At 37.9% G+C, this 22,611-nt stretch overlaps 1 protein-coding gene across 6 annotated transcripts; it reads left to right on the top strand.

The window, feature by feature from the left end:
* The first annotated feature begins 2,792 nt into the window (after positions 1–2,792).
* LOC122644195 (protein phosphatase 2C 70-like) lies at positions 2,793–22,424 on the top strand. 6 transcript variants are annotated; one of them, XM_043837808.1, is made up of 14 exons: positions 2,793–2,985; positions 4,709–4,898; positions 5,033–5,230; positions 5,396–5,571; positions 5,681–5,839; positions 10,113–10,175; positions 10,512–10,652; positions 10,735–10,796; positions 13,238–13,366; positions 18,661–18,750; positions 20,296–20,411; positions 20,497–20,626; positions 21,664–21,718; positions 21,810–22,008. In XM_043837808.1, the coding sequence occupies exons 1-14, from the start codon at positions 2,854–2,856 to the stop codon at positions 21,969–21,971; spliced, it is 1,803 nt and encodes a 600-aa protein (XP_043693743.1). In that variant the 5' UTR covers positions 2,793–2,853; the 3' UTR covers positions 21,972–22,008. The 6 variants fall into 6 exon arrangements, with proteins under 6 accessions (XP_043693743.1, XP_043693742.1, XP_043693747.1 ...); XM_043837807.1 differs by having other exon boundaries at positions 13,238–13,373; positions 18,661–18,755; XM_043837812.1 differs by lacking the exons at positions 21,664–21,718; positions 21,810–22,008 and adding an exon at positions 22,106–22,424 and having other exon boundaries at positions 13,238–13,373; positions 18,661–18,755.
* Positions 22,425–22,611: the final 187 nt, after the last annotated feature.

Raw genomic sequence — 22,611 nt, 5'->3', positions numbered from 1 at the left:
TTTTTTTTCTCTACCCAATCATTAAGCACAATTTCATAGTAGCAGTCTACTCTAAACCCTGTGTTATCAGAGTACATCATTTTAATATAGCATGATAGGTATGGTGTTCAATGTGTGACTGTATTTGGTAAGGGCTTGTGAATATAAAGATGAGTGATGAATACTATTATTATTATTATTATTATTATTTTATTTTACCAAAAAAAATATTACTAATATTATGAACATTTTCTTTGAAAAGAAATAGAAGCATTTAGTCACTTACAAAAGTGGGCATCATATTTGTGAAATAAATTACTTCATAACTAGAAGGTATGATAGATTGTTTTGTAAGAATTACAAGGTTATACATGGGGAGAGCGTAAGTACTCAACATAGGCTGGTGGTCATGGATATGTGTCTAATTATGTCGAATCATAAGATAGTGGAGCCTATTTGTCCGAATATAAGGTGGTGGAGCATAAAAGGAGATTCTTTGTAGTTATTTACTGATAAAATGGTCAAACAAGAAAAGTGGGAATTTGAGGAAGATACTAATATGATGTGGAATGAGATGACAACTTGTGTTTCACATCGTATTAAAAAGGTTGCTAAAGAGGTCCTAGGGGAATCAAAATGAAACATCATACCCCTAGAGAGACTTGGTGATGGGATGATGAGATATACAAGTAGTCATCAAGACTAAGAAAGCTAGTTTTAAGACATGGCAAAGGACTAAGGATTAGACGATCTAAACATGTGTAAAGTTGCCAGAAATGAAGCTAAGATGATTGTAGGGAAAACAATGATAAAGAAATATAGAGAACTTTATAACAACCCGAGCACAAAGGAAGGAGAAAAAGCTATCTCTAAGATAGCTATAACGAGAGAAAGGAAGAGTAAGGTTTTTGACAATGTTAGATGTATTAAAAACGAAGATGGTACAGCACTAATAAGGGATGTAGACATTAAGGAGGTATGAAAATAGTATTTCTACAACCTACTAAATGAAGTCATTTCGAGTAATAGTGTCATGAATGATTGCACTACTCATCTAGACACTACATGTCGTAAATATATAACCAAAATTAGGGGTATCTAAAGTAAAAGAGGCTTTAAGAAAGATGAAAGTAGGCAAGGCATGAAGGCGTCTGGATCAACTGGAGTCTCAATAGAAGTGTGAAAGAGCTTAGGAAATTGTGGTTTATCTTGATTAATCAAGTTGTACCGTGTTTGACTTCAAATAGAGCTCATTGGAGAATAATGAACCATGTATCTGACCTCATTTAGTTGGGATAAGGTTATATTGTTGTCGTTGTGATTATTGTTGTTGGTTACAATAAATTTAAAAAAAATAAATTTGAATTCACCATTCATAGGGATTGCAATATAAATAACATGATTGTAAATTGAAGGATTACAAATCAAAACCCCATAATTTGGAGAGGGTGGCTCTAATACCACATTGTTGGTGGTCATTGTTCCAAATAAAAAAATTTCAATTCCAAACGACAAATTGAACCTTACACAATATGAGGTATTCGAAACAAATATCATTATGGTTTAGGTTTACCTTTTTAGTGCCGCAAACAAAACAATATTTTCATTCAAAGTCGTGGTTGCCCCCAATAGTGAGGTTTGGGGACTACAAATATCATAGAAACCCTATTATACAAATAACTGACTGGTAAACCATGTAGGGTTCTCAATCTAACTGCATTTAATGTCAATCGTGCACATGCACGGTCATGCAAGTGCATGAAAACTTTTTCCTTAATTAAAATTAAATAATTTATCTTGGATTTGACGTATACAATATCCAATAAACATAGATCTCTTTCCCATGAGGGAGGTATTTACATGCTACCTACATGTATTGGTATCTCCCACGCCAAGCAAATGGATTCATCGAAATGACGCATCACAATTCTTAAGGAGAGACTGCATGAGAGGGCATGTATCCCCAAGGGTGTCAATTGCAAACTGAAATTATTTATCAATACAAAGTGAACTATTACACCGTAATGTATAAATCATTTACTAACCAATTCGATTTTGGTTTTTAAAAAAGTAAAACCATTTATTAAAACAATTCGGTTTGGGTTTGAACCGATTAGGATGGATATGATATTGAATTGTTACACAAACTAAACCGATTAAAAATTCAATTAGTCCTAGCACTATATATACACTTTCTAATGTTTGTAGTGGATTTATCCCATGTTAATTTATTTATTATTTCTTAAGTCACAATTTGAGCTCAAATTTTATGGTTCAAGCCCAACAAAATTAAGTTCATTGTGGCAGTGTTTGGTCTGCATTCTTGGAATGCATTTTAGGTCGATTTCGGATTCTTGGTCTGTTTTTATTGCTTGATAATACGAAATCAACCTAGAATGCATTCCAAGAATGCATACCAAATACAACCTGCTAATTGGACCCAAAATTGTTAACTGAAAACAACTAGAAGACCAAAATTCAACTGCAACCATTTAAAAATAATATAACCGAAATTATTTTTAATTGCTTTCAATTTTAGTCATTGAAACTGTCTAATAAATGCTTCGATTCAGATTTTGAACTTTCCATAACTTAAACCAAATCGAAACCAAACCAATTAACAACCTTCAAACGCTAGCTTATCGTCATCCCGTCTAACGGTTATACTTAAATACGTACATACGTACTTATCATATACGGAGAAAAGGTTGTGGCCATGGATACATATATATATATATGGTATATGCGACTATGCGTGCGTGTATTTGATGGCGTCTCTCTCTTTCCCTTGCATGAAAGCGAAACAATAAATGCGACCATTTCAAAGCGCCCTTCTCGCTCTTCTCCTCTTCCGCTCTACCTTTCCAAGCTGCGATGGCGATACCAATGGCAGAGAGCATTGTCGTTCTGCTCCTGCTTATGCTGATTCTAATAATCCTCCTTATCCTCTTGGCATTTAAGCCATGGCGTTTCTTCTTCTCTTCTTCTCGATCTCGTTTGATCAAGGTAAATTGAATTTAATACCCAAAACCAACTGGAACAAATATTTTTACCCCCTTGTTCTTTCTCTTATTTTGATTCATTTGAATGCCCTAGTTTGTTCAAGTTTCCCATTCACATATTTGCAATTTTATTCTTGTAGTTATCATTGAATTTATGACAATTTATTTTGAAACACATTTCTGGTTTTGGAAAAATTCGAAAATGGAGTGAATCGTTTGACATTGGTGATCGTGAATGCGCATTGTTTTGAGTTGATTTCATGTAGGAGTTTCCAGTGGTAACATTATTGTGCAGGAGATTTAACCAGCTGTTGACATTCAATACTGAAATAGATGCTTTGCACTTCCTATATGCATTATTATCAATATTAATGACTGGTATCAGATGTTAATTTTTTCATTAATTAAAAAACCGGCTGACTTGAGTTTCTTGATTGAGCGGAAAACTGGTTATTGCATTTTCTTAAGCATCTATCCTCATTGCTGGTTTCGTATTTGTTGAACTTTGGTTAAATTCTACGTCAACTACTTAATTTCTTTTATATTGATATTCAAATGGCTAATGACCTGTAGATGTTATGGTTCACTTTATTTGCTCTGACATGTCAATCAAGATTCAAAACCCATTCAGATTAATGTAAGAGCAAGGAGAAAATGAGAAGAATGAACTTTGAGGATGCTTTAGCCATGTAGTTTCATTTGGAAACATTCACTCTTCCAGTTAAAGTCTGATTGACTTATCTTTTAGATAGGACAATTTTTTTTTTATTCAAATGCAATGTGTATCTTTGGGGTTGGCTTTGGAAAATTTATTTCAGTTGGATTGTTTGGTGAGGAGAGACAAGGTCTGATATAGACAATAAGTAAGTCATAGCCCTCTAGACCTATAATTCTTGACAGTGTCTCTAGCTACTGACTGTAAACATTTGTTCTCTCTCAACCTTAAGAAATGTGCTTGTATTTTTTGCCCAAAGAACCACTCTACTTATCAAAACTCATCGAGTCCTTGTTGACTCATCATTTGCAGAAAAATGTGAATGTCTTCCAGCTGAGGTAATATCATGCTTCTTTTCTCTTTGCTTTTCCTGTTCTTTATCCTTTTATGCTATGGGTTATATACTTTATATGAAGGGGAAGAAGAATGCATTCTAACTTCACTAGATACAAGCTCTTTCTTAAGGCAAGGTTTTCACTGTGAATGTATACTTTCTTTGAACGGGGGAAGAAGAATGCATTCTAACTTCACTAGATACAAGCTCTTTCCTAAGGCAAGGCTTTCACTGTGAATGTGTACTTTCTTTGAAGGGGGGAAGAAGAATGCATTCTAACTTCACTAGATACAAGCTCTTTCTTAAGCAAGGCTTTCACTGTGAATGTGTACTTTCTTTGAAGGGGGAAGAAGAATGCATTCTAAGTCTAACTTCACTAGATACAAGCTCTTTCTTAAGGCAAGGCTTTCACTGTGAATGTGTATTTTTTCTGTAGTTTCAACATTTCTATTAGAGGACTGCTTCCATCTTATGTTTAGATACATCACAATATTACATTTTCCATATAGTGTTTGGATCTGTAGAAACCACACATGTTAAATCTAGTGTTTGCTTTACACCTTTAATGATGAATTTCTTGGAAACTCCAACTTCCCGGAAGGATGATTTCATGAGATGTCCACACCAGTCTTTGCTCTATAAATGACTTGCACTGTTTCTTGACTCTTTCCTTTATAGGTCGGTGATCTAGAAAGGCCTCTCTTTTCTGATGATCCAGATTCGGTCCAAAACCAAAACAATGAATTGGGAAGAAATTATGTTTCAGAGGGGTCCCATCTTCAAACTGAAGGGAGCTTCGGCTCACCAAGAGCACGTGGCCTTGTCTGTAAACAGAGACTTCCATCAACTGATGCACATTCAACCCAAGGTATGCTCTTTTGTCATGTTGTATTGGTTTTAGATTATCCTAATCATTAAGATGACATCGTCTGCCTTTCTGCCTAATTGCTCAAATAGCAAAGAGAATAACAATCCCAAATTATCCTTTACGTATTCTACCAGGTGCTACTTTGGTTCTAGATGTAGTTTCTGATCTGTCGGAAGATGTTCTGGTCGGTCAAACACTAAAGCGTCCTCTGGTGTCACACCGCTCAATTGATGAGGGAAAACATGCTAAAAAAGAAGACTCTAAATATGGTCTCTCAGTCATTTCTGCTGATAGCTATCATGGATCTTTGCCTAAGGCTATCAGATATCAAAGTATTCTTTTATTCCTTCATCTGAAAACTTTCATGAATTTTAGCTTTTGAATGATTATTATCATATGCATTATTTGGTTTTGGCTTTTCTTTTGTTTACTTGCTTTTTAAATGTTTAAGTGGAAATTGTAAAACATGTCATCCTATCTTTCTGTTAGAAGTGCAGGAAGCAGCCTTACCCTGGAAGTTATATCTGGCCCTTCTCGTGGGCTTCGCTGCTCCTTACAGTCAACGAATACTTCTCGACTTCCACTGACCCTGGGGAGAGTTCCTCCCAGTGAGATGTTACTGAATGACTCAGAAATCTCGGGAAAGCATGCCATGATAAATTGGAACTTGAATGTAAGCCTTGGCGTTTGAAGTCTGCTTTGATTTGTCTTCTGTGTGAAACTGTTGAGCTTTATCTATAGTTTATTTGTTTGCTTAGCATTCAGTTCATATTCTCTGGCAGACATTGAAATGGGAGCTGGTGGACATGGGGAGCCTAAATGGAACACTTTTGAATTCTCAGGCCATCCACCATGCTGATTCTGGTGGTAGACAATGGAGTGAACCCATCGAGCTTGCAAATGGAGACATAATAACTCTTGGCACTTCATCAAGAATATTTGTGAGTAGAAGTTCCAGTTTGGGTATTATCTTTTGACCTTAATGTGTAAAATTATTACATAATGGTGCTGTCATGTAGATGTAGTGACACTGTGCCATTGCTTTCCTTTCTTTTCCTCCTCCTGGATGAGAAGACATGGTTTGCAAGAGCAATGCATTTCTCCCATGCACACATTCTACTTGCAAGTCTTCATGAACTTATTTTGATGCAAGTACTTCTCCCGTGCACACATTTTACTTGCAAGCCTAAATCAACTTATTCTGATGCAATTTTTGCTTGTCTCATGGTGCCATTTTTGGGCAAAAGTTTAAAGCACTCTTGTCAAACATTAATGTTTAAGGTGCGGAAGTGAAGAAGGCAATCTTGAATGGCAAGTTTGTTCTTGCTGTGCATTTCATCACTTCAGTGGGTTTGGCTTGTCTGGCATAGTTCGTTCAACTGCTATGGATTGGTTTTCTGTTATGAACTGGGGGTTCAGATTCATTGATGCTAAGCTGATTTGGACTTTGTATACTGTTAACCTACGACGTTCAAGATCTGTCATTTTCAGAGAGTTCAATATCTTTCATAGTTTTAAGCTGATTATTTCAGTGTCTACTCCTTGTTTCAAAGAGTTTTCCCCCCCTTTTAACTGTTTCTTTAGTTGCTTATGTCATGTGATCTGGTTCAATTGGAATAATGAGTTGGGCTTCTTCTGAAGTTCAGAGTTAAATCATTTGATCGGTTCTTTGTGTTGGATAACCTAGAGGGGGGGGGGTGAATAGGTTATCACTAGTGAATTTTTGTCCTTTTCAAATTTTTTTGAATTTAAACAAGATAGAAAGATAGAAATTGCACAAATGAAGAACACACAAAATTTATAGTGGTTCGGCTAAACTTAGCCTACGTCCACTTCTTTCAACCTTGAGAGAATTCACTAGTTACTTCCTTTCAGTACAGTAGGTGGGAAGAACACCTTTACAATCTTTTTCTACGGGATAAGAGGATCCCAATCTTTTAAGGATAAGAGAATCCGAATCTTTTAAGGATAAGAGGATCATTGCACAACCTAAGTACAGTCTAGGCTAATGCAAACAGTGCTTTATAAACTTAAAAGCATAAACTAATTGCAAAAGAAAATAAAGGTAGAATTACCTAGGCAAGGAGTGTGATGTGTACTCCTTGCAAGTGCCAAATGATGCAAATGAATGCTTGCACAAAGAAGACCTTCTATAAGATTTATTCCTTAGAGAGTAAGCATGGGAAGATCCTTTAAGCTTTGAGTCAAACCTTGATTGATGCAGATATAGACAAGACTTCAATGATGAGAGCAATTAATCACTTTTCACCTTTCTCAAAAGTTAGATTTTGGACTGTAGTGGATGGATGAAAAGGTCTGACATGTTCTCTATTTATAGGCTCATTAATGGCCTTTAGAACATGTGCAAAATGTGCTCTAACAGATCTATTTTTCACCAATCCGGTTGACCGGATCATAGCCATTGGAGAAACTAGCCGTTTGAAGGCATAAGTGGCATCCAGTCGATGTCCGGTCGACCGGATCATCGTCCCACTTGATCCGGTCGACCAGATCATTTCTGGGAACGTACCAGTGAGGCTGCTGTGATTCCCGATCGATGCATACCCTGAGATCCGGTTGACTGGATTCTCAGACCGGATCTCAGTCAGTGCATGATTCCGACAATTTGACTGAGGGGATTGGTCTGGGGCTTTCTCCAACCATTTTTAACATATTCTAAGGTCATAGGGGGTTTAGTTATAACCTCCTAAGGTCCCTAAATGATGCACATGCTTATTTCATTAATTTTATGCAAATGCAATTACACGTATGCTTTATGTGTGAGTGCCTAAGTATGTGCACACGAGCATCTTGTTTTCCTAGCTTCACGTGATGTTCTTCAATCTTCAAAAGCTCTTTTGATATCTTCTTTACTTGACAAGCTTTGTCACATCTTCAAGGTCTTGAGTTTCCATGGTTTGTTCTAAAATGTCTTTTACTTTGTGCCTTCTTACTTTGTGCTTTCTAGTTCTGTGACTTATTGGCCTGTTGACATAAAGACACATACAAGACCATGTCTATATGTTTGTTATCATCAAAACACTTATGGAGGTGGGGTTAGAAATCCCCAACACTTTGCTGTGTGGTTGTCTTGCAATCTGGAAACCCCCTTGAGATAAGTACAGAGTGAGGCATTACAGATGCTTGTATTTGGGATCATGTATGGATATCAGAAGCCAGATAGTGGAATCAATGGAATGGTCCCCATTGTATTTGGGATCATGTATGGATATCAGAAGCCAGATAGTGGAATCAAAGGAATGGTCCCCATAGTTACTACCTGACTGCCCAGTCCAACTTCCTATTTTGTAGTAGAATGTAGTGGCAATTGGACGCCTGGTGATCACCAGCAAAGAGAGGGGCTTTTGCGGCCTGTTATGCATCTGACATCATTAAAGAGTATTACTTGAGATACATGTTTCATTCATTGTTTCAATGTAGTTGTTGCTACTTTGGAGTCAGGTTTGGTTGGGATGTGGTTGGTTTATATGGCAGTTGAAGCGTGTTGGTGGGTTTTGATGAGTTTTACTGGCTGCAGGCTTTTATGTTGAGCTGTTAGTTTTTCTTTTAGGTGGAATTGGTGCATTGTAGGTTTAACTGGTGGTTCTGTCTTCTAAGCTTGAAATGATGTGGTTTCTTACTGTGTCTCTGATGCTGTATGCCTGTATCTTCTATTCTGTTGGGATTATCTCTTTCGGCTACATTATTTTGAGAAACTGAGAGAGACTACATCCTACAGTCTTGGCTTGAATCTGTCCCAGCTGATTGTTGCTTAAAAAACACATTATTATTAGTATTGTAATTAAATAATTAAAATTGAAATTATGTATTATTTATTCAATTTTTAAATTCTTATGGATGTACCTCCTCTTCATTTAATAATTGGGCAGGTCTGGGCCAGCATATAGGTATGAGGCATCCTAACAATGCCACTCCTAGTATATGGTCGTTTGCATACTTAACCGAGTTTGTTATTTTCTTCGAAGCATAATCCTTGATCCACATGTCAAATTTTTTTAGGGTAGTGATGCAGTTTGGCATAGGGATAATTATAGATAGTTATGTAACTTTTTTTCTTTTTATCTTTATGTTGTTAGAGTAGTTGTTAGCAAGTAGAAGTAGAGTTTGAGTTCAACTTTATTTCAGTTTTAGAGTTTGAATAGGTTTGGTTTCTAGTTTACAACTCATTAAATAGATGCATATAATACATTGTTGGGCAGATTTAGATTGGAATGAATCAACTTTAAGTTATATCGTTGGCTTCCATTATACCTTGTTATTCTTCCATCATCTTTCCTTTTTCTTCTTATTATGTCTCTTTAATGACGTTACACTGTTTTGGTGCAAGTTTTGAGATCCGTAAAAGATAGTTAGATCTCTCTTGATTCATGTTCTTTTAGCCTGAGATTTTGTGCATCAATACTTTTATTGTGGGCGACTTATCCTGTCCACTTTGGGCTCGAAAGGGTGACTCTACCGTTTGGATTTACCAAGCAACCAGAGCTGAACCTGTACCTACCACCCAGGTTAGTTTCAGGGATTTCCCACTATTTGCACCTGAAATTTTTGGCCCATTGTTGAATGTATTCACGAGGGCTGAGGGTTAGGACCCTAATCCTAAAATTTCTGGTTGATTGAACCCCTTTGGAGAGAGTTCTCTCAATCTGAGCAGAGTGCCAAAGTCTAGTCTACGCCCCCTTCTTCTTTTTTAAGGTTGAAGAAGCCATTAATAACAACTAAGGCCCTTAGTGCTGAGCCTTGCTTATATTTCAATTCCACTTCATTTTAATTTCCAAAAATAAAAAATAAAAACCCCCCACTTCCTCAAATTTAAATAACTGGTTTGCCCCAAACTCCTTTGATCCTTTTCCAAAGGATCTTAGTTGTGCTGTGAATTTACAGAATTGCTACTCAACCATTAAATTGTGTTATTTATTTCGTCTTGTGATCACATAATTGTGGTTATCAAACCTGAGTTTGCATCAGGTGATTGTTAATTTTCACTTTATTCTTTACTGGCTGGGATCTTTCTCCAGACTGCATCTTAGGGGGTGCTCTTACATATGGTGCTGGTAGGGGGATATCCTCCTTTGCTAATAAGGAGGATACTAATGGCTTGTATTAAGGTTGTGAACAAAAACAAGAGTGATCTGCAATAAATTTGATGGTGATGCATGGATCTAAATTCTGAACTATTTTCTACAATATATGTAGATGTTAGCTGGAGTGGATGGGGGGGGGGGAGTGGCAAACTTCCAGGAATGGGGATTGGGGAAGGCACTCTGATGATATGACATCTTTTATATTTTCTGATATTGATGGATATTCAGTTCTGCTGTTTAATCTCTTTTCGTTTATTTTATTACTACAACCTCAAGTTCGTATTGTACTGTTGATCAGTCAGTTGATGCTAATTTGAGAAGTAGATCTGGATATCTGTTCGACAATCATTTGTTTCCTAAGTGTATCTTATTAGACTTTTACGTATAACTGAACCCATTTTCAGCTTTTATCTTAAGGTTGTTGATGCCTGCATTCTCCTCCTCATTTCCTGCTAATTCTACCATTTTTATTTTATTTTAGGTATTTCTCAAATTTTTTTCACTTTTACAGGTTCAAATTGCTCATGCTGAAAACCAAATTCCCTTTGGAGTTGGTATGGCTTCTGATCCCATGGCCTTGCGTCGAGGAGGGAAAAGGCTTCCCATGGAAGACATGTGCTACTACCAATGGCCTCTTCCAGGAGCCGAACAGGTTCAATGTTTCTTAGTTTTATTGAAGAGACTTAATTCATTTTCTTCAATGAGCTAATACCCTATGGATGAGTGTTATGCAGTTTGGACTGTTTGGGATATGTGATGGGCATGGTGGAGTAGGAGCTGCCAAAGCTGCTAGCAAGTTAGTTTTCCCCCTTTCAACTGTATTTTTATTATTCTGGTTTCAAATTTGCTCTTTCTGAAATATCACAGGGTTTACAATTTGGGAGAATTTTTTTGCAGATTTTTTTGGGGAAATTTTCACGTACCTCCTCTGAGGTATCACGTAATTACAAAAACACCCCTCAGTTTTGGGAAATTTCGCATGCCCTCCTAAGGTTCTTAAAAGTTAACACATGCCCCCATTCCGTTAGTTTAGGCCTAACAGTGTTAAAATCAAGGGGTAAAGTGACAAAAATGCTCTTGCAAGGGAAAAAACCTGCAGCTCATCTTCCCCAAATCGTTTAGAGTTTGAAAAAAGGGAAGATGAGTTGCAAGCATCTAAAATTTCTCTGTTCAGCAAGCAAATGAAATTCCCTTTTCTGTGACTGCAGCTTCAATGTCAAATTTCTCTCCCGGTGTGAGATCTTTCCCTGTGAAGTGTGAACCGTGAACATAAGAAAAACAATAGTATCTCAACGTTGGAGATCCATTTTCACAGCAAAAAGGGATAGTTCCAGCTAAGAAAAACCATCAATTCAAGAAAGAGAATATATCGTCAACTCAGAAAACAGGAATATCATAAGATTCCCAAGAAATAAAAAATAACCCATGAAAATTGAAAACCAATTTCTTTCTTAAATCACTGGAAAACAATTCATCATCCTGATCTGATTTACTTAAAGGTGTATGCATCTCCTAGAAATCTCCTGGAATCAGACAAGGACAAGGACTATTTTTTTTTTTGGGGGGGGGGGGGGGCAAAAGACAAGGACTATTAATATAAGTAAATAAGCAGGCGAATGTTTTGAAGCAATTTAATGGTGGATGCAGAAAACAAAATAAAATCCCAAACCCACCAAACCAGATTTGAGAAACAGAAAGAATTCAAAGAAGAGGGGAGAAATGGGAGGAGAGCTTAAGCAACTAACAAGATGAAAACAATTAAAACAACTGAAACAATCGAAACCCCCCATCAAATTCTCTCTGCCGCTTGAGAAGAAAAGCAGCAATTCTCTCTGCAATTTTATTTTTGGAACAGTTTTTCTGTTCTAAGCATCTTTTTAGGACTCAATTTTATAACCCTTAAAACCGACCTTGCAACGGCTGCTTGCTTGAACTTTGACCTTCCCCAACCGCCAACCCTGGTTCGTCAACCACTCTACTCCTTCTATATTGAATCTGGTCTATCTCTTGCCCCTTACTCTACCTGCCCCAACCACCGCCTTGGTTCTCCTGTAGCTGGAATCTCCGGAACCACAAGAATCCTTAGAATGGGATTACAACTCAGCACCTTTTGAGATTTTGAGAAGAGTTGCTCTTTAGAGAGCATAGTACAATGAAAGTTGTAAAAGGTGATCAGATTTATTCACAGGACTACTCAAACATCAATTTGAAAATTGAATACCTCTCTTTCCTTAAGAGACGTCCTTGGAATTCCAGGAAGGATACCTGCAACTTATCTTCCATTTTTTCAAACCCTAAATGATTTGGGGAAGATGAGTTGCAGGTTTTTTTTTCTTGCAAGGGCATTTTTGTCACTTTACCCCTTGATTTTAACACTGTTAGTTCTAAACTAACGGAATGGGGGCATGCGTTAACTTTTAAGAACCTCAGGGGGGGGCACATGAAATTTCCCAAAACTGAGGGGTGTTTTTTGTAATTACACGATACCTCAGGGTAGGTACATGAAAATTTCCCAATTTTTTTGGCTTCTTAGTCATGGGATATATACCATTTGTGAATGAATAAATTTAGATTTTCACCTATAGTGCTTGTAAAGGGGGGTGCTAGGTTTTTTTTAAGGGTTTAATGTGGTTTAAAATTTGCACTGCTTCAGGATTATCCAAAATTAATTATCCAGACTTACTGTTGGCTGTAAGTTAAATGCGAATAGTGGATTTATTGATTCAAAAAATAAAAATAAAAATAAAAGGTCATCAAATACATTTCCATGCATCAGTCTTAATATTTTTCAGAAGTGGAAATGATTTATGTGTTGATTGCTATATCTTTTGGCAGATTTAGCTAATAAGGATACTGTATGATGGCTCTTACATTATTCACATTTCACACATCAGTTGAATTCAAGAGTCAATAATGACTGGTTATTTTAGTCTTTTAAATGTGCACAACATGGTTGATTCCTGATTTCTGTTTTACCTGCTATTGGTGTATAAATTGCTGATAATAAGAAAAACCATTCCCTTCAATTACATTTTCCCTTATCCATGCCATTTGATTTGCTTCCATTCTTTTAAAAGTCCTATTGTACTTTTTATATGCATAAAATTATGGGACTGCCCCCAGAAAAATTTATCTCCTTAACTCCTCCCTGTATTACCTTGTCGCTAGTTTAATGATCCTTACAAATTGGCAGCTTACGGTACTTAATTGTTAATAGTCTTACTATTTGTTGCCCAGAATGCTGCCTGAGATGGTTGCAAATATCTTGTCAGTTTCGGAAAAAAGACAGAGGGTTCTTTCCCTTTGTGATGCTTCAAATGTGCTCAGGGATGCATATTCTCAGACAGAAGCATCTATGAACCATTCGTATGAGGTTTTCTCCCCTATCATTGCTTTCGTAAATATTTTTGCGGTACATTGAATCTCCAAGTTATGTCTTTGAAATCTGTCTGTCAATCTCCTGACATATGTTTCCTCTCAATATTCTTTCCATTTTTTGTCCCTTAATTTTTCATTTCATATTCGGCATATTCATTTTCATTTTCCTTTTGCTAAAGTCCCTTAAGATAACTAATAGAGTGACATAAGAAATTTGGAAACTACAGTTTTATCTGTTGCTGATAATGTTTTTACTACTTGCAGCAGCGAAAATCCCTAATGGATGTATTCCTAGGGTGTTCTGGGAGTTGATTGAATTTAGAGTTCTTATTAGTTTTATGAACTCTTGGCCTTTTTGGATCATTCATGAGTAGATGTAGCCACATGTAGGATATGGTGCCTGCAGACAACTTCAGTGGCTCAGAAACCAACCCCACCCTACCTACCCCAGCACATTATACCGGGCTTGTTCTGCTAATCAACCTGAGATTCTCTACATATGCCCAACCTGAGTGTATTTTAATTAACCCTAGTCTAACCTTGGTTTGGTTGGGTTAGGATAGTCACTTTGGCTACTGTTGGTTGGGCTAAGTTGGGTTAAGCTTGGGATACCATATGATGTAAAAGCAAGTTAAATGAACTTAACTAGTGGTCAAGTTCTTCCACATTATGACCCATGTTCTAAATTCTTTTACACACATGCACAAATGCAGCATGTGCAATCAGGCTTGGAGTTATTGCTCAAGTAAAGCACCATAGAGTAACCTGGGGTCTGAAATGTTAATCCAACTTGGCTTAAAAGTTGTGTTGGTTGGCTTAGTCAAGTTTGGGTCAATTGCAATATCAGTTGCACCCCTAGTTGAATAGGTACAGTTTTATTTCCATAATATTTTTTTTTGATAGAATATAGTGAGAGTGGAGTCCGGGGTAGGCCACTTACTAGTAAAGGGGGGAGGCATTGATCGGTGAGAAAATAAAGGCGGTTAGAAAGCCCATTGACTTCACAATTTTTTTGATAGAATATAGTGAAACTTTATTCGGCATAAAGTTGATGAGTCATGCAATGAAGTTATGGGAGAGGGTTATTGAAAACCCACCTGAGGAAGAAGACTACTATTTCGGAAAACCAATTCAGTTTTATGCCCGGATGATCCTCAATTGAGGCAATTTACTTAGGAGACTCATGGAAATATATAGAGAGGGTAAGAAGGATCTCCATATGGTCTTCATAGACCTAGAAAAAGCCTATGACAGAGTCTCTAGGAAGTTAATTTGGAATATCCTTGAGAAGAGAAGGGTGTCATGTAAATACGTTGACATAATTAAAGATATGTATGTTAATGTGGTGACTAGCGTTAGAATGGCGGGGGGCTAAGGCAGTGAATTCCCAATCTCAATTGGGTTACACCAAGGATCAGCCTTAAGCCCTTATTTGTTTGCGCTTATTATGGACGATCTAACTAGAGGCATACAAGATGAGGTCCCTTGGTGCATGATATTTGCAGATGATATTGTTTTGGTGGATGAGACACGAGCAAGGATTAATGCCAAAGTGGAATTATGGAGTTCAACCTTGGAATCAAAAGGTCTAAAGATAAGTAGAACTAAGACCGAGTATATGGTGTGTAACTTTAGCAACTCCGGGATGGATAACGAGACGGTGATTATTGGTGGGAGAGAGATCCCTCAAAGTGATTACTTTAGATATTTGGGATCAATCGTAAATAAACTGGTCGACATTGATGATGGCGTTTGCCTAGAGGATTAAGATAGGATGGATGAAGTGGAGAAGTGTCATATAATTAAACTTGGTGTAACAAAGATGAGGGTGTTGAAATGGATGTACGGGAATTTTTTCTACTGCTTCTTCTCCTCTTGCTATTACTGTTAATAGTCATTGGAGCCATTGGGTTTGATCTCCACCGCATTCGGAGACGAACGGTTTTTTCTGCGCTATTGATGCGAGTGGGAAACAAGATTTAGTATACTGGGAGAGAAACAACTCCTTAACCTCCAATGCCGCTTATTTTGGCACTCTACCTCCCATGGATGCGCTCACAGAGTCACAGGGAGCGAAGGTTTCATGTGTGGCCTAAGCCAATACCTCTCAGCCCTGCTATTCGTATTCGAGATAGAAGGGGGGTGTTAGAACGATGTTGTGGCACTGTGACTTGTGCTCCACTTTCACTATATTCTTTGTGCGGGAGGGGAAGGCGAGTATGAAGAAGAGAAATGAAGTGGGTTGAAAAAGGTTTTGGAGGTTTTGGAATGCAAACCAAAGACTTATGGTTGATGAGAAAGCGAATGATCATCATGTTTCGTCTGAGGAGGATGGAAACAAAAGTGGAGACCAAAGACAATGATCACAAATTGAAATGATCAGGATTTAGGAGGGGGAGACCAAAGGGGTGGGAGAGTTATTAATGTAGTCCTAGATAGGTAGGAGACCTACTAGGAGCCAGGTAAATCAAAGTTTTAACTATGCTGGCCGAATGGGACAGAATAGATAAACTAGGACAGAATTAGGGTTAGGGTTAGGGTTTTGAGCTCGGGTTTTATTTGGTAATGATGTGCAGGTTTTTAGGAGTCTATTAATGTAAGTTTGGTTTGATTTGGATGAAGTTGGAAATCTAGGGTTTCGGGTTAGAGGCCTTATAAAAATTGGGTGTTTTCAGAATCTAGGGTTTAGAGATGGAATTTGGGGAAAGTGAGCTGGTCGAGTGTTAATGGCAGTATGGGGAGTGAGATGAAAATAAAAAGATCAGATTTTGATGGGTGGTTAGGTCTAGGTTGAAGTTAGGGCTGTAGGGCTTAATTAGGGTTTCAGGGATTATAAGGCTGCAATGGAGAATTGAAATTAGGGTTGTTGTCGAGTAAAGTATCAAGGCTGTGGATGAAGTTTAATGATGATTGATGGAGGGAATAAGGATGATGCTGGTTTGATGATCTAAATTGGATCGATGGGGAAGGTAGGTTTAGGTTAGAGGATGAGAAGTAGAAGGCAATAACTGAAATTAAAATAGCTTACTGGTTTGAAGAGATCCCCAACAACAACAGCTTGAGCAATTGTGAGAAAACCTCCCGATCTTCACGATGCAAGGAGTTGCAGGAGTCCACCTACTCTTTCCACCTTAATAAACCCACATGGATGCAATCTCACAAGGAGCAGTAGCAATGGCAGCAAGCATAAAGCTAATTTTTATTAATCAAATTCGTGTTCAATGCTGGCCTCCCTTACAAACTTATATAGAAGACTCAAAAATATACTTAGACACTAAAAGGAAAGGCCGAACCCTATCCTTAACCTATTAGCTAACTTAAACTGACTAGAAAACTGAAATAGACTCAAAATAGAGTCCTAATCCAGCCCAGCTAAACAACTAAAAGAAAAACTAATAAAATCACTTAAATTGAACCATTGGTTCAAACCAGCTTTGGACCGGTTCAATTTAGAACATTCAAAAACATGAAAATAAACTAAGTATAGGACTAATCCCGTATGCAACTCATGTACCCCAACTTTAGGCCCATAAAAGTGGCCTATTACATAAAAAACCCATGGGATCAAAGGCCGAACATGTATAGAACCCAACCCTAGACTTATTCTTAATAAAACAAGCCTATTTTGCTGATGAATCTGCATCAGTTATTTGATGGTGAAAGACAAGAGGATCAATTTGGTGGATATGATTGTGGAGAAGAGCTTACTTTTGGGTAACAGATTAGGTGTAATATTTCAAGCAAATGATGAGTGGGCATTTGAGAGTCTTTGAGGATGATTGCAACTCTAATTCATACTCAAATCTCAAAATTTGTACTTTGCTGTACGTGGTAAGCTTTGAGATGTCGATTATGGTGTCAGATGTTTAAGTTGGTTTGAAGGGATTCTGGTGAATGAAGTGATGATTTGAGAGAGTTCAGAGAGTTTGTAAGGAATGGATAGAGGTGGCATGCCGGCATTTGTGGAGATTTTTTTGGGAGGATTTTGTCCTCTGCTGTTTGGTGGTGATAGCAGAGGAGAAAATCCTCTGGGTCGGATTAAAACGACCAGCAGCAGGGGTGGGGGTGAGGGAGGGACAGGGATAAGTGGCGGGGGGTGGGGAGTTGCAGAGGGCGGAAATGGGAGGTGGGACCAGTAGCAGGGGTGGGGGGTGGAGTTGCAGGAAGAAGAAGAAGAAGGAAAAGAGAAGATGAAACGTTATTGGGCACAAAGTTAAAAACTTGAATCTGAGATTAACAATATACAAGGATATCATAGGTTTACAACATAAAAAAACAAAAATACGTCTTCCTACCTCCCGTGGGTGGGACCTCAGAAAGGCTCTCACTTGTCAATTGGATATGGCCCTATGTATGTAAATACTCTCCCGACCCCTTCACTAGCTAGAGCATCTGCTAAGGAGTTTGCACTTCTAGTCTCCTAGAAAATGTAATTTGATTTTCTCCTGTTCATACAGTGGTTTAGCTTTCCAAATTAGATGTGCTGGCTTCCAACAATAAGCGGAGCTTATGGACATCAGCTTTATTGTCAAAAGCCGAATTCCCTTCAATGAAAAGACGTGTCCAAAGCTGTTAACCAAAAATTGATAAAACTTGAATAAGAGCTTTGAGTTCAGCCGAATGAGAATCCTCCCTTCCATTGGCCTGAGAAAACTAACGACACGTTCCCGTTATGGTCCCTGAAACTTCTCCAATACTCGATGGACCTGGATTGCCTGAGCTACTCCCATCAAAATTTAATTTAACAGCAGAATCTGGTTGTGCTTTCCATTCATATCTAATTTCCTCTTGATTGCAATGGATCTCACCACCTGCGCCCATTTCCGTCATAATATACCCAAAACGTATGCCTTTGAATATTTCTTGGTTAGAAGTCCAATGTGCTGTCCTTATCCAAACTCTCTCACAAATCTTGCTAACAGACCTCATCTGTTCCCTATATATATGGTTGTTTCTTTCCTCCCAAATGCTGCAAAAGTTCTCCATTATTGATTTCCATAATAATGTCTACTAGAAATAATGCTTCATTTCCATAATAACATTAGGAAGTCAAAATTGTATCTCCTGTGATGCCTGGTGGGCAAGAAAATAAGTCTATTTCTGAGAACTATAGTATCTCCGGTGATGCCTGGTGGGCATGAAAATAGTATCTCCTTGTGACTATAAACTACAGTTCTTGAAAGTGGATATTCCTATATCGTGCATCTTTTTGTCAACTAAATTTTGTGCTTGCAAGCGTTAATGGTAGAGTTGTACATAGTTTGATAAACAATTCCTTTCAGGGGTGCACTGCAACATTGCTTTTGGTTTGGGCTGATGGCAATGAAGAGTTCTTTGTACAATGTGCAAATGTTGGAGATTCTGCTTGCGTGTTGAAGTATGTTATCTTTTACCCTCGATTAAACACCATTATGTATTTAATGTCTGCATTGGTATTTTATTTAAGCACTGGTGGTTTGACGAATTTGAAGTAGACCCTTTGTGCATGTTAGGTTTCTCAGTAACAAGTTCATTTATGAATGAAATGATTTCCCAGTTATATGCACCTTTTTTTTGAATGAGACACCATTTACTGCTTCATATATCAAACATGTTCTTAACATGAGCACTCTAGTAGCTGGTCCTCCTGCTTTTAGATGTATAGCTGAATCTAATGCAAACTCGACCTCGAAACAGGGAAGAACCAGTGGGAGATTGATTGCAGCAGGATCAATAAAATAGGAAGAACAAAATTGAATAACTGAATTTTTTATTTCTCTTTTCTGATTATATATGAAAGAAGAACATAAAAAGGTATGGAAGAAGAAGAAGCAGGGGATATGGAAGGGGGATAGGAGATTCTTTTTGTTCAGGGTCTCTCACCCATGACCTCTCACCGTTGCCGCATCCCACAGCCCAAGCCATAGCTTTCTATTTTCTTCAATCTTCAACCGTCCCCTGTATTCAGCCTTGCTCCGTATTTATATAGAAGAATGTGTTACAAAACAGAAAGTGTTTGCTAACAAGTAGCTTACAACCAAAATAGAAACTTCCTATAAAACCTAGCTGCCATACATCAAAATCGAAACTTCTATTTTAGAGAACAAAATAAGAATAGTAACAAACTGAAATTAGAAACTACCTAAGATTCTATTGCAATGAAATAAAATATACTTTCTAAAACTGAAAAATAGAAACTAAACTATGGCAGGCATTTGGATAGAATCTTTCTTCACTTGATGGGCCCACAAGATCTTCTAAAAAGCATCCTCACACAAGGTAAATATGGGCTGTGACACTGTTCATGGGGACAGTACTGTGAACAGTGATTTGGTCTTTTTTTCTTCATATTTCGATCTATCCCTTAAAGAACTGTTGCTTTGCACTCATCCAAGACTACCCAAAGTTCTGGTTTTGCATCGGCATTTTAGAACTTCGAAGACAAGGTTGAGTGGTATGCTGAAAGTGGTGATATTTTCCTCATAAGTGAACTCATACAAGGTCAAAATTTGATATTAGATCTTGCACCAAGAAAATATCATAGTATGTTAAACATTCAGTGGAAGTATGAAAGCATATTATTCAAAGTTTTGTGCGTGAATACTTACAAATGATCTAGAGATTGATTGTCAGTACTAGATATAGCAGATGTAAGGTGATCCATCTGTACGTTTGAGAAACAATGGAGCAAAAAGTTACAGAATTGCAATTAGGGAAGCACTTGGAAAGCTCTAGCTAATAGGAAGTTAATGTACTGGGTCCTCTTGAAAATATTTCAGAAGGTTCTGGAATACTAAAAACATAAGGCATCTTAACTGTCTCGCTGCCTTCTGTGACATTTTATCTGATCTCTCAGATTAACTTCCTCTAATTTGGTTACCGTACTTGGAGTTATTCTTGTTATTGTTCTGCCTATTCAGATGTTCTCTTTTTGGCAGTATTGATGGCAAGCAAATCAAGATGACAGAAGACCATAGAGTAACCAGCCAGTCCGAAAGAGTCCGCTTGAAACAAACAGGACAACCATTGAAAGATGGGGAAACACGCCTATGCGGTGATGCTTCAAGTTCCTATATCTTTGTACAAGTTGCATTGTGGATCATCCATTAACCGTGTAAAACTTTGACTTTTTTGCTTAGGTCTGAACCTAGCCCGGATGCTTGGAGACAAATTTTTGAAAGAACAAGATTCCCGCTTTAGTTCGGAGCCTTACATAAGTGAGGTTGTGCACATCGATAAAGCTAGCAAGGCATTTGTTCTTATGGCAAGGTGATTTCAGTTCTGAATCTTTTGATATGCTTCTATGCTTCCGGTTTATTTATGGAAAATGCTTCTTCAGTAGCCTCATTTTAGTCATTCAATTATGTTTTTCTTTACAAATATTCTTGTATCGCCACATGACTAACGTCACTTCTTCGTTGATGTGATTATTCTAGTTCCTAAGCGACTAAGATGTTTCGAAGGGCCGGGGGAGTCCCTTGATTAATCTTGTGGCCTATGTGTTATCAAATATTCAAATGATGAAAAATTGCTCATTTTCCTGATCCTTGGTTCTCTTGTTAACCATGTTGGATATGTCCACATCTTGGGCTGGGCCAGAAGTCGAGTGAATATTGACCTTTTTTGTGATACATGACAACTATTCGGAGGGTTAGTCACAACTTAGAGAAGGCATGATGGAACAGAACTAGGGTCTTCAGCCAGGGCTGCAGCTGTTATTTCCCTTGATTAATCTTGTGGCCTATGTGTTATCACTATATTCTTTAGGGCTGATGTTCTCTGTGCCGCAGCACAGCCTGCGCCCAGACACATGGGCCTGCCATTTAGGTGGGCAGGGTGGTCATTTTGCCCACCCCCATGTGTCTGGGTGCAGCCTGCATCCCCGGCACAGAGAACATTTGGCCTATTCTTTAATAGAGTTGGTTTCCTCTTGTGTTTTCCCACCCCCAATACTCAATCCATATATTTGGAATTTATAATTCAGAAAATCAAATGTCTTAATTTGTTTTCAACATTGCTTCCAACTCAATTTTTTTAAGAAAGATCAAATCACAACCCTTCCTCTCAACGAAATCTCTCATTTGATCAATATGCTTCTTTTCTTACCTTGTATTGTTATACCCCTCTTAAAGCACAAACTTTCTTGGCAAAAATGCAAACAAAATACTATGCGCCCTTGGTACATTACAACCTGAATTGTAAGGTGAAAGAAGAGAGGGGGAGGGGATGACTTTTTTTTTTTTTTAAAATTGCAATTAGTTGTTTACAATTGTGTGACACACGCCCCCTTTGTGCAAATAATGCAGTGATGGCCTTTGGGATGTTATGAGCATCAAGAAGGCAGTGCAGCTTATACTTCAGGTATGTATGCAAGACTGCTTCTTACTCGGTTCTTTGAATTTACCCTACGAACACTGAATGTTTTAAATCTGACAAAAGTGTGGATGCATAGATGAAGGACAGATATGCTGCAGACAAAAAGAATTTGACAGAGAGAATTGCAAATTTGGTGTTGAGCGAGGCAAGAAATCTGAGGACAAAGGATAACACATCAATAATTTTCTTGGATTTCGATACAACCACTAGAACTGCTTCTTGTAAAATGGATTCTTGAATGAAAAGTAGGAAGGCTCATCTTACCATTCTTCAAATTTTGGCAGTAGCTGCCTCTCTTTTTGTTCTTTGATCCTCATCTCTAGTCACTGCAACCATATAAAATATGTAGCAGTATTGGCTCTGCATGCTCAGGTGCCTTAGCTGCGGCCTGAGGGAGGTGTCAATGACAATCTTTTGAAGTGATTAAGGTGAGTCTGTTGATATGTATTGTTTAGCAGGCGAGGAATTTGAAGGGTTAGTTCCCAAACTCCCTTTGAGGCAATGCTACAGTTGCAAAACTCCTGGTAGATCAAGATCCTTTGCAGCGAGATGGGGATATGATTGAATGGAGATCCTGAGAACAAATGCCACTGAGAGATGAATCTGGGACACCGACAGCTTAATCCAATCATGATGCAGAATCGGTGCAATGTAGTGCTATTGTGTAAATACCATAACCCTTGCATTTGCAGTTTTAAGCTTAGCAGTTTTCTCCCTTCATCGCGTGAAGTACTACCTGTTGATTTAGAATCATCTATTCCCGTTGGTTTGGAGTGCTCTCTGAGCCCTGTTTATATCCTTCAGTGCCGGGGACTTAGGGAATGTATACACCATTGGCTCTAAGTAGTCTGGCAGTAGGTGATTACTATTTCAAGGTT

This window comes from Telopea speciosissima, chromosome 10, assembly GCF_018873765.1.
Source record: "Telopea speciosissima isolate NSW1024214 ecotype Mountain lineage chromosome 10, Tspe_v1, whole genome shotgun sequence".
Classification (NCBI taxonomy): Eukaryota; Viridiplantae; Streptophyta; class Magnoliopsida; order Proteales; family Proteaceae; genus Telopea; species Telopea speciosissima.
Note: the sequence above shows the minus strand (reverse complement) of the source record. Positions and strands in the feature narration are given on the sequence as shown.

Excerpts from the sequence above, each read along its gene's own strand:
- LOC122644195 (XM_043837807.1), top strand. The coding sequence starts at position 2,854 with ATGGCGATACCAATGGCAGAGAGCATTGTCGTTCTGCTCCTGCTTATG. Across the intron at positions 2,986-4,708 it reads CTCGATCTCGTTTGATCAAG|GTCGGTGATCTAGAAAGGCC; the intron begins GTAAATTGAATT and ends TTTCCTTTATAG. Across the intron at positions 13,374-18,660 it reads CTATGAACCATTCGTATGAG|GGGTGCACTGCAACATTGCT; the intron begins GTTTTCTCCCCT and ends AATTCCTTTCAG.